Source organism: Mizuhopecten yessoensis, unplaced genomic scaffold (assembly GCF_002113885.1).
Source record: "Mizuhopecten yessoensis strain PY_sf001 unplaced genomic scaffold, ASM211388v2 scaffold1407, whole genome shotgun sequence".
Lineage (NCBI taxonomy): Eukaryota > Metazoa > Mollusca > Bivalvia > Pectinida > Pectinidae > Mizuhopecten > Mizuhopecten yessoensis.
This window is the reverse complement of record NW_018404031.1, coordinates 59332-73687: the sequence shown is the minus strand read 5'-3', so window position 1 is coordinate 73687 and position 14356 is coordinate 59332. Positions and strand designations below refer to the sequence as shown.

Below are 14356 nucleotides of genomic sequence, written 5' to 3'. Positions count from 1 at the left end.
CCATGGCATATTCGGTGATCCTGAGAGTTTTGGGATAGAAAGTCAACAACTTGATTATGATTATTGGAAATTTTATTTTCCTCTTATCAGCTCACATCAGTTCAGCAACATCAGATAATTATTCAAACACAACATAAATATAATGCATCACTGTATGATAAAGCAGAAGATCAAAGAAACAAAGTCAAAACAGAACATAACAGACAAATTGATCCCCATCAACCTTAAGTATGAACAGTGAAGCTTCATTAATCCAGCCACCTTTTGTTCTCAACAAATAATCCAGCCACTTTCATTCCTGGTACACTATATATTTAAGCCTCTTTCGTTCACAGTGGATAGTCCAGCCAACTTCCTTCCCAGCAAAAGAGGCTGAGTTATGGGAGCTGGCTTAGCATACGTAGAGGTTTTTTAAAGACTAGAAAATGTGTGTAACATATACATGTGCTTGACCAGCTGCTTTAATGGAAATGGAACAAAACGCAAAGTCTATCCAGAGAAATGGAGCTTAATGCAAAATATTGGAAGGTGGCTGTTCTAGTCATTGACCTAGCATACAAGATGCACTATTTTGAACTATATGCAGCATTTTAATCACAGGTCAAATTATTTTCTAGGATATTGAATAAAAATGGTCCAAAAATGGTAAACATAAGCTCTGGAATGTGTTGATATTGCAATTACAGTCAATCTGAATGAGATGGCTTTGCAGGCAAATAAATCTATTGCACATTGTAATGTTTGACTGCAAAGCAGTGTCCTTCATATAGACTGTAAATGCCAAATCAACACAGTTCAATTCTTTAGTGTTTGCAACAGAATGTGTGTTGCACTGATCTACATTTGATGTTTTGGTGTAGTGCTCGATACATATCCACATGAAGCTTCGATGACTTTCGGGATATTACGAATAATGGAGCTAAACACAATATCTAGCCAAGGTACAGACTGACCGAAGGAAAAGGGGAGCATTCTCTACGCTATGTTGCAGCGGCATAACTTGGGTTTTTGAATTTGCAAACTGATTCCTTAAGATGAGGCTGGATTAATGTAGCTTGACTGTACTTGACCATTTTACCCTAAATTTATCTATATCACAATCAAACAGAGCCAAGTACCATACACAATATATCTATAATCATTAGTCAAATTCAGGACAGTTTAACAAATATGCTGGCTTACTATAGCTGTCTCAAATCTACTGAGAAAGACTTTAAGTCGAAAATGACTTTAAGCCGTAAAATATCTTTCAAAATGAATGCCATGTCTGATGCTACAATTGTGTGAAATAACTGAGACATCTCATGTCTATAGCAAAGTCGGACCCCGCTTTCTTTCCACTGGACAAACAATTTTGTCCATGTCATTATATAAAAGATTGTGTAAAAAGTATGAATCACAAACAATAACATAATAAAAACTTTTAAATTCCATATATTTTGTTGTGTTTTAATCTAATTTTTTCAAATTGATGACATATATTTAAACTATTGAAGCCTTTGACTGAGGTCAAAGACATGGTCAAGGTCTATATGTCTTTTCTCGGGTTAATAAACACTGGTATCAACCTCAATCGAAGGCTACATGTACAATTAAATAATCAGGGTCCTGTCCTCAGCTCACTAACACTCTTATAAAGTTCAACCCTTTCACCACTGTAGTTCATAATGGTCTCATCCAGATCAATGCATAGTAGAGTCTACTAAAGTTACATAGGGCTGAAAGGGTTAATAAACAACCTCACTAATCAACTCCTTACAATCCATGTTTATAATGCTTGGCACCAATATGCATTACCTAAAAGGAAACACAGTGCTCAGTTAGAATATAGCTGGTAGCAAAACACTCAGTAGAAATGAAAAGTTTATCACATGTGGAAGATAGATCTGTTAGAAAACAAATGAAATATATGAATGGAATATTCCTGTTTGTAAAATTGCAATATATTGATTATCAGCAAAAAGCGAGAAAATGTAGTGTTCTAAATTAACAATGATTGTTAAGTCCTATTTCTTTCGAAATGAACTACAAAATGTAATAAATGATGTAAATAAGCAATTGAGGAAAGAAAATTAACCCATTCACCCCTAAAGTCACATTTGAACTCTCCAAAAAAAAGACTGGGCAAGTCCAGTTTAAAAATGTAGGGGTGAATGAGTTAACATATATCCATATTACATGATAACAGTATGTCATAACACATATAAATATAAATAATATATTTAGAGACACTTATAAACATCACAAAACATTAGATATCTTACAATCTACTATTTGTTTGCCTTTGACACTTAGACTGTTAATTCACACTTAATCAGTTTGTATAAATACCGCTCAACACTCGAGAACTTTAATAAACCAAGCTCTTCCATCCACACGACCTGCTTACTCAGATACACGGAAATTAAACATGAGACAGAAGTTAAGCACAAAAAAAAGGAAGAAAAAAACAACACCACCATCACAAATTGTCCCATATACAAGATGTAAATTAGTCAGTTAATATTTACTATTATAAAGATATTTTATTTTTTTTGATGGATAAAGTTTCATTCATGACCTCAACTTGATAGAAAACATTTCTAGCTAAGTAACACTACAGACCTAATCATCATAAAACTGCAAACTTAACACGGCAAAAAATGTGAATTTCTCATATAAGCGGGATAATAAACGCAAAATCAATTCTGTATACAGTACTATGTTAATGATGACAGTCGAGCAAGTTAGAATGCAGGTTGTATGTACAGTACTTACGGCATATGTTAGTGACCACATTCAGGTAAGATGGAAAGCAAGTTTCCTGAAGTTTCTATTCAAGAACTTATAATTTGCCTCAATTACTTCCAACTGACAAATCTGTTTCCAAATATTTTTTAAAAATCTACAGATAGTATTTCCTGTATTGTGAAAACCTTCAAGATTGCTGATATATATTTTCTAAAATGTCTAGTGGAGAGAAAAGAAATTTTCAACAAAATAAAACATTAGATATCAATACATTCAGAGGAACTACTTCATGCTTTTGGCACTATCTCTTGCTTACAATTACCAATCATGATCACATGTTATTCACACTAGCAAAATTAAATTTCTGGCATTCTTAAGTTATTTGTTCAAAACCAATGTACGACACTACTGATTTCACAAGATAAGTTCAGTACAAATGAGGGCACTTGATTTCCCCAACACTCCCACTTCAGTACCATTGTACATGGACACTGGTTGAGGCGTCCTTACCACTTCAGTACCACTGTACAAGGACACTGGTTGAGGCGTCCTTCCCACTTCAGTACCACTGTACAAGGACACTGGTTGATCGAGCGGTCCTTCCCACTTCAGTACCATTGTACATGGACACTGGTTGAGGCGTCCTTACCACTTCAGTACCACTGTACATGGACACTGGTTGAGGCGTCCTTACCACTTCAGTACCATTGTACAAGGACACTGGTTGAGGCGTCCTTCACATTTCAGTACCACTGTACAAGGACACTGGTTGAGGCGCCCTTCCCACTTCAGTACCACTGTACAAGGACACTGGTTGAGGCATCCTTACCACTTCAGTACCACTGTACAAGGACACTGGTTGAGGCGTCCTTACCACTTCAGTACCATTGTACATGGATACTGGTTGAGCCGTCTTTCCACATGGAATTGTCCGTGTGTATCTGTGCCCTACACATTGGACATGTCTTTTCCCGATCAAACCACACAGCCACGCAATCGTCGCAGAAAATATGCTATAAAACATGAAACAGACAACAAATCAGCATTTTTTGATACCCAGACTTTGTTCCATGTCTAGAAATGTCTTAAGATGATCTAAGCCTCTTCAAAATTTGTTTAAAAAAAAGCAATTTTACAAATATCAAAGAACAAAATGGTAAGTATGTTAACCCTCAAGTAGATCACTTGTGACTAATTGTGTAATCTTTGTCACCTGTTTAACAAATGTGCTTTACTTAAGCAATGAATATTTTAGCAAATGTTGCTATGGTCCTATAACACACATTGCTATTGATGACAAACTAATAAAGCTCGGTAGGGCTTTATGTAAGTTTGTTAACAATAAAAATTTGCCTTCTCAATGCATCGCGATGAAAGAATGCAGAGCAGATGTAAATATAATACAATAAACCACTGATGATAATGTTAAACTAGATAAAACACTAAATATTGCAGTAGTATAAAGAAAGAGATCAACTTCTTACAATTTTTTTCCTAGCTTTTATAATACCCTGATGAAAACATGGATACACCATATTAACCTAAGCCTATAGGTGGCCTAATTGAGTAATTCTTTGAAAATGAGAGGGAAATGTATACCAGACCAAATATGACCTTGTCGAAATATGGACTTATCACCAAAAATGAAAATTAATGCATCAGTAAGCTCATCTATTCAAAACACAGAAGACGGGCACTACCCAGAGTTTCAAAAAGCTTCATCACTGAAAAATATAGTATTTCATAATGGAATCCAACTGACAGCTTTCACACGTGTCTGGAACATTTCGGTTCCGTCTGAGACAGATAACGTTGTACAATGGGTCTTACCTTGCAATCAAGCATGACTGGGTCTTTGTAGTCATCCTGACAAATGGGACAACCGTCACCTCTTGTTTTTAAATCTGAGCTGTTCGGTTTAATACCATATGTCTGTGTGAGACACCAAAATAGAATTCAGCAAGGGCAATTAAAAACATTTTAACACACTTTCTATTGTAAAAAAATATTTACATGTACCAAATGTAATTTTACAGAATCAAAGCTGAAACTAAATCTGTGCATTTTTTGGGGTACTGGTCTTCAATCTTTCCTGCTTTTTCATAGTAAGTGACTTTCAAAATGTTTTAACCTTAAATATAAGTGAGGAGGCTTGAAAAATGTATAAATTAAGCTTGGTTGAAGTATTGAATTCTGTTCCTTTAAAAAGCATTACATTTTTAGAAAGGATGTGTCAAAGGTACATGTATTATAAACAACAAACATCTCAATCGTATGACCATATTTCATTTTAAAATCTAATGTATCACATCTAAAGCCATAACCAAGTCCATACAAAAAATCTTTTACACAAAGCTTTTTATAAATATGGCAAGAAAATAGACATATTTACATTACCATATTCTCAGACATACATACCTTTTCTCGTAAAAGTTTCAAAAAAGCATTCCGCACATCTCTGGCTTTAAAAAACAACTGATATCCCTGGAAAAGTGAAAGATAACATGGTTTTGACATTCAAGAAATATACACATGTATATGGTTCATCTGTTTTCCCAATACATCAGCAACAAAAATAGGCCCTTTACGGTTTCAGGAAAGGCCTGCTGTATCTCAGTGCAATGTTTTCATATGAGATGACTATGAGCCCCCTGCAGAATCATAGTTTCCTTCTGTATCTTCTAAATCTGCATAGGAATCATTTAAGAAACCAAATTTGATCTGCGGACCCCATTGCATACTTCGGACTTGTTAAGTTAATTTACTTTTCTCGCGTTTCTATTTTTTTCGACAGTGTCTATCTAAAACACCACCCATCTTCAAATAATTGCAGGGTTTAATAAAATAAAACCCCAAACACACATCACACAACATCACTTCATTAACAAAATCTTATTTTCCTCCCCAATACAAATGAATGCCACTAGCTAGGAGCTCTCATGATCGCAAGCTGGTTCCTTTGAAGGTGTAAAAAATTATAGTTTAACTTAAGAATGTTTGTCAAGTGGATTCAAAGGTTTGTGAAAAAAAATACATCATGAATTGATGATAAGCACTGTGTATTCCTCTGATTCTAAATCTTATGTTTGTATTATGCAAAGTCTGTGTCCTTGTCCATCAATACAGAACCCTGTATACATGTATGTAGGGTAGTTACAGCAAAGCAATATGAAATGATGTTTATACATTGATGACCCCTTTGTTTGTGTTTTACGTCCTATTAAGAGCTATGGTCATATAAGGACGTGCCAGGTTTTGGTGGTGGAGAAAAACCACCGACCTACGGCCAGTACCTGGCAACTGCCCCACGTACGTCTCGAACCCGGGACCCAGTGGTGGAGGGCTAGTGGTAGCAGAATGTCAGACGCCTTAACCACTTGGCCACCGCTGCCCACTTGATGACCCCATATCACAATACTTCAATATCAATTCTAATATAGATTTTTCATAATAAAGTCTGTTTCTGTTTATAGCCCTCTTGAAGATAAATGTCCTCATATCTGTCCCATTCAACCTCAGCTGATACCCCAATTCAAATGTTTACTGTGAATATAATCCTATTATCCCATTCAGCTTATAGTACCCGACACCCAGAGTCCGCATTGTACAGTGAATATATACCATTCAACCTTACATGTACCTGTACCTCAATTCAAATGTTTACAGTGAGTATATACCATTCAGCCTTACCTGTACCTCAATTCAAATGTTTACAGTGAATATATACCACTCAACCTTACCTGTACATCAATTCAAATGTTTACAGTGAATATATACCACTCAACATTACCTGTACCCCAATTCAAATGTTTACAGTGAGTATATACCACAACAAGCACAGTACCCTGCATACCAACCTTGCATAAGAAGTAAAAGCAGAGCAGGCCAGCAGCAAACACCCAGGAAAGTCCATCAGACAGGAAGTGGAACCAAGGTACAATTGGTATAACCATTCTATATAACTGCATGACATGTTCCACAAACATGTAGTATTTTCCCTGTAAAGAAACATCAGGTATTACAAGGGTTCAAAACAACCAACACATTACATGAATGATCATGATCAATTACCTTTGTCATTATAACCTTGTGTCCATTGGCGAGTCTTATATTGTATGAATATCTAAAACATTATATGTGATGCTTTTCTAGAAGTAATGAACAGTTATGAAAATACAATTCAGGAAATCAAAAATTTAAATATTCGTTTGCTATGGGCATCAGCCCCAGCTAATAAATGATACGTACAACCTATCTTGTAATTGCTACATAATGGTTCATTACATCCTCACTTCTTCAGGGTTATGCCCACTTTCGCTCTCTTCACCCCTGGAATGTCATATAGCACAATTGAAGGCAGGCAGCTAGCTATTCGATTGGTCTCGGGTAAAAGAACCTGACCAATCACTAGGCTAATACTTGTCCTTTGAAGATTACAGAGGAGCGACACGGTATTTCAAAGCGGGTCAATTTTACCATTACGCGACCGTGAGTTTCTTTTGATGTACACCAAAGGATCAGACTAGTCTTCTCGTCTCATCAACAAGGTGGTGCACACCGAGCCTTCAATTTTGCTATGACATACGCCAGGGGTGCAGAGAATGACAGTGAGCGTAAACGAGGACAGGTTCATTAAGGATCCCTGTCCCACTGCACTTTCAACTTTTGTATATATACAGTGACCTCCCCTTAATTTTCCTTTGGCTATAATTTTAGCACTGTTGGGTCTGGAGTCTTCCATTGACCAGGTAACTCGACAGATTAGGGTGACAGTATAACAACCTAAAATGCAGGTTTCGAATCCCAGTGTAGCCTGGGTGAATTTTTACATTCAAAACACTGTTGATAATATTTTGTTTATTTCATACTCATTATTTTTTATAAAGTCCAACACATGATATGGTTTTCTTTTCAAAAATGATTGATCAAAACTATAGTCATGCCGGGAAAAAAACAGTTTCTAGTTTATACCGTAGTTACAGTTTTGGGCAGTGGTACGAGGAGCCTTAAGAAAGACATACATACAGTGCACATGGTTCCTTGTGAAGAACATGAATACTTCACAGTTTTTTATTTGGAATTTTATAGATGTTTGTTCATTTTTTATCAAAACAAGTACACAAAGACTAATTACTCTGTAAAAGCTTAGTTGAAAATAACTATGTTTTCCTCGTACAGTCATTATAGATTTCAGTGGAATGAGCATTTTTTTGGCATAAACAACTGATAAGTTCTAGGACTTACCCTGTTCTTTGGTTTGATCGGTGCCATAGAGAAGAAGGCTTTAATTATCACAGTAACATATTTCAGCACAAAGTCATTGACACACACTGCCCAGAAAAATATCCAAATGTCTCCATCCCATTTCGCAGGCAACTGAAACATCAACCTAAAATACAAAAGAAAATAGATTAGGCCATACAAAGTTACACTGTTTTCAGTACAATGTAATGAATTAATAAGAGGATCGTTTTGGTAGGCAAACATTAGATGTTTACACATACGGATATAATATAATATCAACTTTATTTATTTACAACAATTATGAAACAAGTTATTTCAACTTATATATATTACTCTTATTGGCCCAGATGTTTGCACGCAGGGAGTCTAAATGTGGGAGGAAACCGGAGTACCTGGACAAAAAAACGTGGTCGGGCAAGGGACCCCAATACCTTTTCACATCCGATCAGGGAATCGAACTATGGCCGCCTTGGTGAAAGGTAAGTGGGCTATGTATGCAGAACAGATCTGACGTCAACAGCACTTATTCGAAATTCACATAAAAAAAATTATAGGACAAATCATTAAATGTAGATAGCATTACCCAAGTATTTAATTACCAGCAATGCAGGTTTAGCTTCACTATGGGGTGAGAGGATATTTTTTTTTATAATTTCAATTATGAAAAAGAATGAACTTTTCTTTCATTTCTTATCTTGAACAATTTGCAAGTTGAACTTATACAGGGGCAAACACTTATTGAAAATTTCACTCTTTTTTGACCTTTGACCTCAAAGTAGTAGTTACATAAGACAATTTTTGTTGCTCATGAAGATTTCAAGTGTAATAATCATATAACAATATTGCTCAAGACTTAAACGTTTCAGCTGCAACAATGTCTTATTCAAACCCAAGAAAGAACAAGTTCTAATGCAATATTGTATCTCATTCCTGTGCATATATGATAGAACTGTACAGGGAAAGAAAGGGTTTAAGATCTTTTTTTTTTTTTTATCTTATAACCCATTTAAATGTGTGACATGCATCACAATGGGACAACAATGATGTTACATCACAAAATCGAGGAACATGCTGATGCCGGGATGTAGAAACTGTGACACCTGTTTGTGGTCTCTTGAGCAAATTCTTGGAATGACAGGAAAAGACTCTTTCATGCCCAGTGGTGAAGGATAGAGAAATTCTTCCCTCTGGATTTGTAAAAGTCTGGTTTTACCATTTTACCAATTTGAAACACACACACACACCCTCGGTGGAATTCCCCTATCTTAAAGCCCTGGGCATGAACGAGTCTTACAGTCTCTCCATATAAAGGCTGCGAGCTGGAGAAGACAATAAAAACTTACACATTCCAGAGTTCCTGCTCCTGGAATACGTAGTACACACAGCCTATGTTGGCAGTCAAGAACATGACGATCCAGAAATATGACAGCAGTACATTGTGTAGCATAGCATCCTGTAAACAAATATAAACTAAATATATCATTGTTCAAATAGGGACTGTGAAGTTCAGAAAGTCACAAAATCTGTGACCTCTTCATAGATAATAGATGAAGCTATTTTAAATCTATAACAATTCATTGAATACATAATTCTGTACTTAAATTGGGCATGTTGAAAATAAATTGAATATCAAATGTGATGAAATTTAACCATTAATGAATAATTTCATTAAAACTCATGAAATAGAAATTCATTATTTATGTTCACAAGTAAAAATCTTAATAATAAACTCATAATATGATACCACCCACATGTACTGTGGTTGTCATCATGGAAAATTGGCATATCCTATGGTTTGGTTATATAATTATGAGATGAAAAATCCAGTTGACAAGGAAAACGGTCATTGAGAGATTATTTATTATAATAGTGCTGTAAAAATGTTAAGTACATCAACAGATTTATACATTAACTCACCCGTAAAGATGACTCATGCACAATCTTTTTGAAAAACATGTTGGCGTAGAAGAAAGTTCCTCCGAGTCCAACAAAAACCAGCATACCTATATGATAATCATTCAATGATTAAAATAATACTGAGCAACAATTATTCATTGAATTGTGTAAATGCGGTTACATTGTAAATTGGTGTATAATTGCTATAGCTCGATGCCCTGGACTAATGAATTTTATGTCAGGACAAGTAAAAATTGAAAACATTTTTTAAAATTTGCCACGACTGAGCCAGTACTCTATATATGAATTTGTATACAACCGCAGTAAAATGATACTTTTCAGCTATTACCAATCATGTTGTTAGATAAAACCAGCTTATTGTTCTTGAATAAGGATTTGTATTTTTTCTGTATTATATAATGTAGACTTGACCTAGTTCACTTGCAGTAGAGTAAAAATTGTATTTCTAAAGGGCAATCTATTATAGCCTGTGATGGTTAGTAATTTATAATTACTGCATGTTAGTGATGGTTTAGATTTGTTTATATTAATATCATTTTTACCTAATAGATGATCCGAGACAATTCTGATGACCAGAATGATGATGAAGAGTAAAGAGTTGAGAAGGAATATACTCCAGTCCATATTGTCCATACCCTGCACAACATGTTGGTGACCATGTTGTCCGTTGTTCTGAGGGCCTGTGTTTTGATTTTCATCATGACCACCCATATTTGCCAACTGAAAATGTTCTGGAGCCATTTGTTGCAGACTCTGAAGGTTTATGCTGCCCACATTGGCCGAGGTTGGATCGAACACCGAACCAAAGTCAATTACAAATGGTTGGTCAGTGGGCCTCTGTCCATTGTTGGGGTCACTAGCTCCTGGCACCACATGTGGGGCAGTGACCTGTGTATGGGGTAAGTGGTGACGTTGTGGGGCCTCCCTAGGCTGTAATACTCCATGTGGTAAAGGACTAGCATGACGTAGGTGTTGGGCAAGCGTGGGACCACTTGGCTGCATGCCGCCACCAGTTCTATTCTCATAGTTCCCAGACGGAAGCTGCCAAACAATTGACTGATTACCACCATTGCCTTCCTGTGATATCTGCATCATTTCTTCAGACATCTTATAATTTATAATTAACAGTCCTGGTAAAAATCTTTTTTCACGTACGTACACACCATTTATGGTGTAAATATTACATTCACCATTTTCTCCAGTTCACATATTGGCTGTTAATTTTTCTGAAAAATATAAAGAATAATAGGGCCTAATGAAGATAAGATAGAAATGCTATATATATGGAACTGTTTTTAATATAGTTAAGTAGTCCATATATATACTGGACATTGACAACCTTTAAAACTATAACAGGTTGCCAGCTTTCAGATACCTTGTGTTATTAAATTTATTCTGTGCATTTTACTATCGCAATGGAAAAAGGTAACATGAATTGATACTGTAGCGATTCCGCAACTGCACAAGAGACGTTACATTTATAAAACCATTAAATTATATGTATTGTGTCACTCTCCGTTTCACAAAGCAGCTTTAGTTCACCACAGGATTCATGTAGCATCTATATAAAACACCTGAACATACCACACTGTATGGCAACCTATACGGAAAGTAAGGGAAAATGAGAGTGAATTGGTTCTATGCTATATGAAGGCTTCAAAATCATATAACATTCACTGAGGCAAATTTAATTTTCTGCAGCTATACCACATTATTTAGAATATTTTGATTTCGGTCTACAGTTCAGTGCACATTTTTTTTATTTGTAACTACATTGTAGGCATGGACACATATGGTGGATAACTTTGATGTAGTGTACGTATTTCATGCAATTATGTTACTTTTAAAAAGTTCTTTTGAAGTCATTTTAACACAAGTACAAATCAGAAATTTTCTTTCTGAATTTTTCAATAAACACAAAGTGATTTTTTTTCTTCTGAATTTTTCGTCACGAAAAATTGTCATAGTTTTCCATTACCGGATTTGTAAGAACATGATTTATTTTTTAAAGGCACATTTTGCTGTGCCATCTGCTTCTTCACCTTACCAAATTATTTTAGAGAAAAATATGCAGTAAATTCTCTTACGGTAATGCTGTGTATCTATGTGTTTTTTTTAATATGATCAATACTGTCATCAGAATAATTAAATGAAAAACAGTGGAAATATGGCATGAGATAAACATTAAAGTATAACTACGGATAGGAAAATATTTCGGCTTATAACTGACATGTGCAAGTATAAATAAATGTTGTTTTAAGAGGAACACCAAATTAAGGCCTAGGTCAAAACTTTTTTTTATAAATGTATTCATAATTGGATATTCAACTGTTTTTCAAGACTTAACAATTCCTCTGTACTTTCGTGTCTTTAAATGTTCTTTGTCTTTTAAAACAGGAGAAAAGGGAGAATCTCTTCAATATGTACTGCATACTTACATACAATATATCACTGTTAAAATTAGCATCTTTTGAATGCATGTATTAACAAACACTAGTCTAAAAATTGTGTGAATCAACTTTTTTATTATCGTTCTTATACTCATATCAGTATTTTACGGTACCATCTGAAGAAAACAAACAAATAGACCGGTAGTAAATGCTAACAGTAATTTTTGACTCCATACAGCCACTGATTTGATACCTTCTTCTGATTTCTTGAGGTAATCAAACAGATCAATAAAAACAAATTGACGTTGCTATTAACAAGTGGTGCTAGACCAATCAAAATTCTGAGATACCAATCATGCATGATCTTAATTCATTCAAAAGCAATTCATTTTGTTGAACAGTTTATATAAGAAAAGAAAGAGATAAGCTATATCGGTCTTGTAATCCTCTGCTGACCGTCTTCTTTACAATTGTTACGAATGCCTGGCATGAAACGTCATGACTCATGATCACTTTTTAACAGAACGATTTACAAATCAGAATATTTCATTAAAAAAATAATGTCCCTTGAAAAATGGAATGGAGTACTTGTCGTGGTGTTGTTGTCCTGGATGACAGGAGTCTCTGTACTGATTGTGGTGCATGTTGTCCTAGGTGCCAGGAGATACCAAAAAATCTGTGAAATTTGTTTAGTTTTGCATAACTTGTTCATGGGTTTCATGTGTGGCCGCTGACTAGGTCTCACCTATTTCATATTAATAGCGCTACAGAGCTAATGTTTCCATTACAACATATACGACTCTAAATACAAATTCTTGTATCTAACACACGGATATTTCCTCATCTTCACAATACCTGGCAGAATCTGTGACGAGTCCAAAACAAATTCCCCGAACCGGAGAGAGACGACGAATTTGATTCGTGAACCCATCTAGCTGTGAGCCAATGAATATGGTGGTTACAAATATTCGCTATTTCCACGTTTTCGTATCCACTGTCTTTTATTTGTAAATATCTTTTTTAGCTAAACCATGCTATTACTAAGAATATAATTGAAATAATGTTTGGAATGCTTTGTTTATGAAAATTTCTACAATTTTATCGATTTAAACGAATTCGAAACAATCGGATAGCAATATTAACATTTAACCCTCCCCCGTCAACCCCCAACCCGAACTCCGAGCAACGAAAGTTTAAACCTTTGTTGAACGGCTCTCCCCTCTACTCAAAGAGGCAATTTATGTTGACTCTTCGTACCTTTAATGGAAGATAAACGAAACATTATATCTTCACAAGTAAAAACTTCACTCTATAAGAATTGTCCAATCTGAACGCTACATTATATTTTTTGCGTAGATTTTTAGTTTCAAGTTTAGATGAAGTGACGGCAGAATAAGTGGTTGTGCTGTCTACCTTGGCAGCATACAGTATTGTTTTTGTATCACTACACAATTAATATCATTTTGTCTGAAAATCTTACCAGATAATACTAGCAAACGGCAAAATTGCAGTGAAAAACCAATCAAACTGGCTTTTTGTATTGTTGTCAGGCATGACGTCAATATAACTTGGCGTCAAAAACTACGTTATACATTCCCGCGCTTTTCTGGTGAAGCAAACAGCAAACCTAAACAGCGGAAAAAACATACACATAAAACTACTGTTTCCTACATAACTTAACAGTAACATTTTATGTAAGTTGTCAGTAGAGTGAACATCCAGTGTTATTCAATGGTTCAATGGATGTACTATTATGTTTTCTTCGTGCTAGATGCGGGGTGGGGGTTCGGTTCGGGGGGTGGGGGCTGTTAAACCAGGATACCTTATCTCCCATCCCTCCCTTAACCCCTGCCAGCTGTGGAATTTTATCTCAAAATATGTGTCCCCATATTGGGACAGGGGCAATTTCGGCCCCTTTTTGTTAAAGTCGTTCTGAACAGTATGTCATATGTTATGGATTTGAAAGAGTCCACAATATAGGCGGACTGGTCGAGTGGTCAATGTAAACACTACGGCCTTCCATGCGGCCGGGGTTCGATCTCCGAAGTCGTCGTACGCATGGATATTCAGAAAAA

General features: G+C 35.5%; 1 protein-coding gene across 2 annotated transcripts; it reads right to left on the bottom strand.

Moving 5' to 3' along the window:
* Nucleotides 1-36: 36 nt before the first annotated feature.
* LOC110461721 (RING finger and transmembrane domain-containing protein 2-like) lies at nt 37-13202 on the bottom strand. Of its 2 annotated transcripts, none has more exons than XM_021515350.1 (9): nt 13137-13202; nt 10434-11117; nt 9892-9977; nt 9318-9427; nt 7975-8119; nt 6588-6728; nt 5149-5214; nt 4561-4662; nt 37-3743 (listed from the first exon to the last, which is right to left on the bottom strand). In XM_021515350.1, exons 2-9 carry the CDS (start codon nt 10996-10998, stop codon nt 3609-3611), a joined length of 1350 nt encoding a protein of 449 aa, XP_021371025.1. In that variant the 5' UTR covers nt 10999-11117; nt 13137-13202; the 3' UTR covers nt 37-3608. The 2 variants fall into 2 exon arrangements, with proteins under 2 accessions (XP_021371025.1, XP_021371032.1); XM_021515357.1 differs by having other exon boundaries at nt 13027-13169.
* Between the last annotated feature and the right edge of the window lie 1154 nt (nt 13203-14356).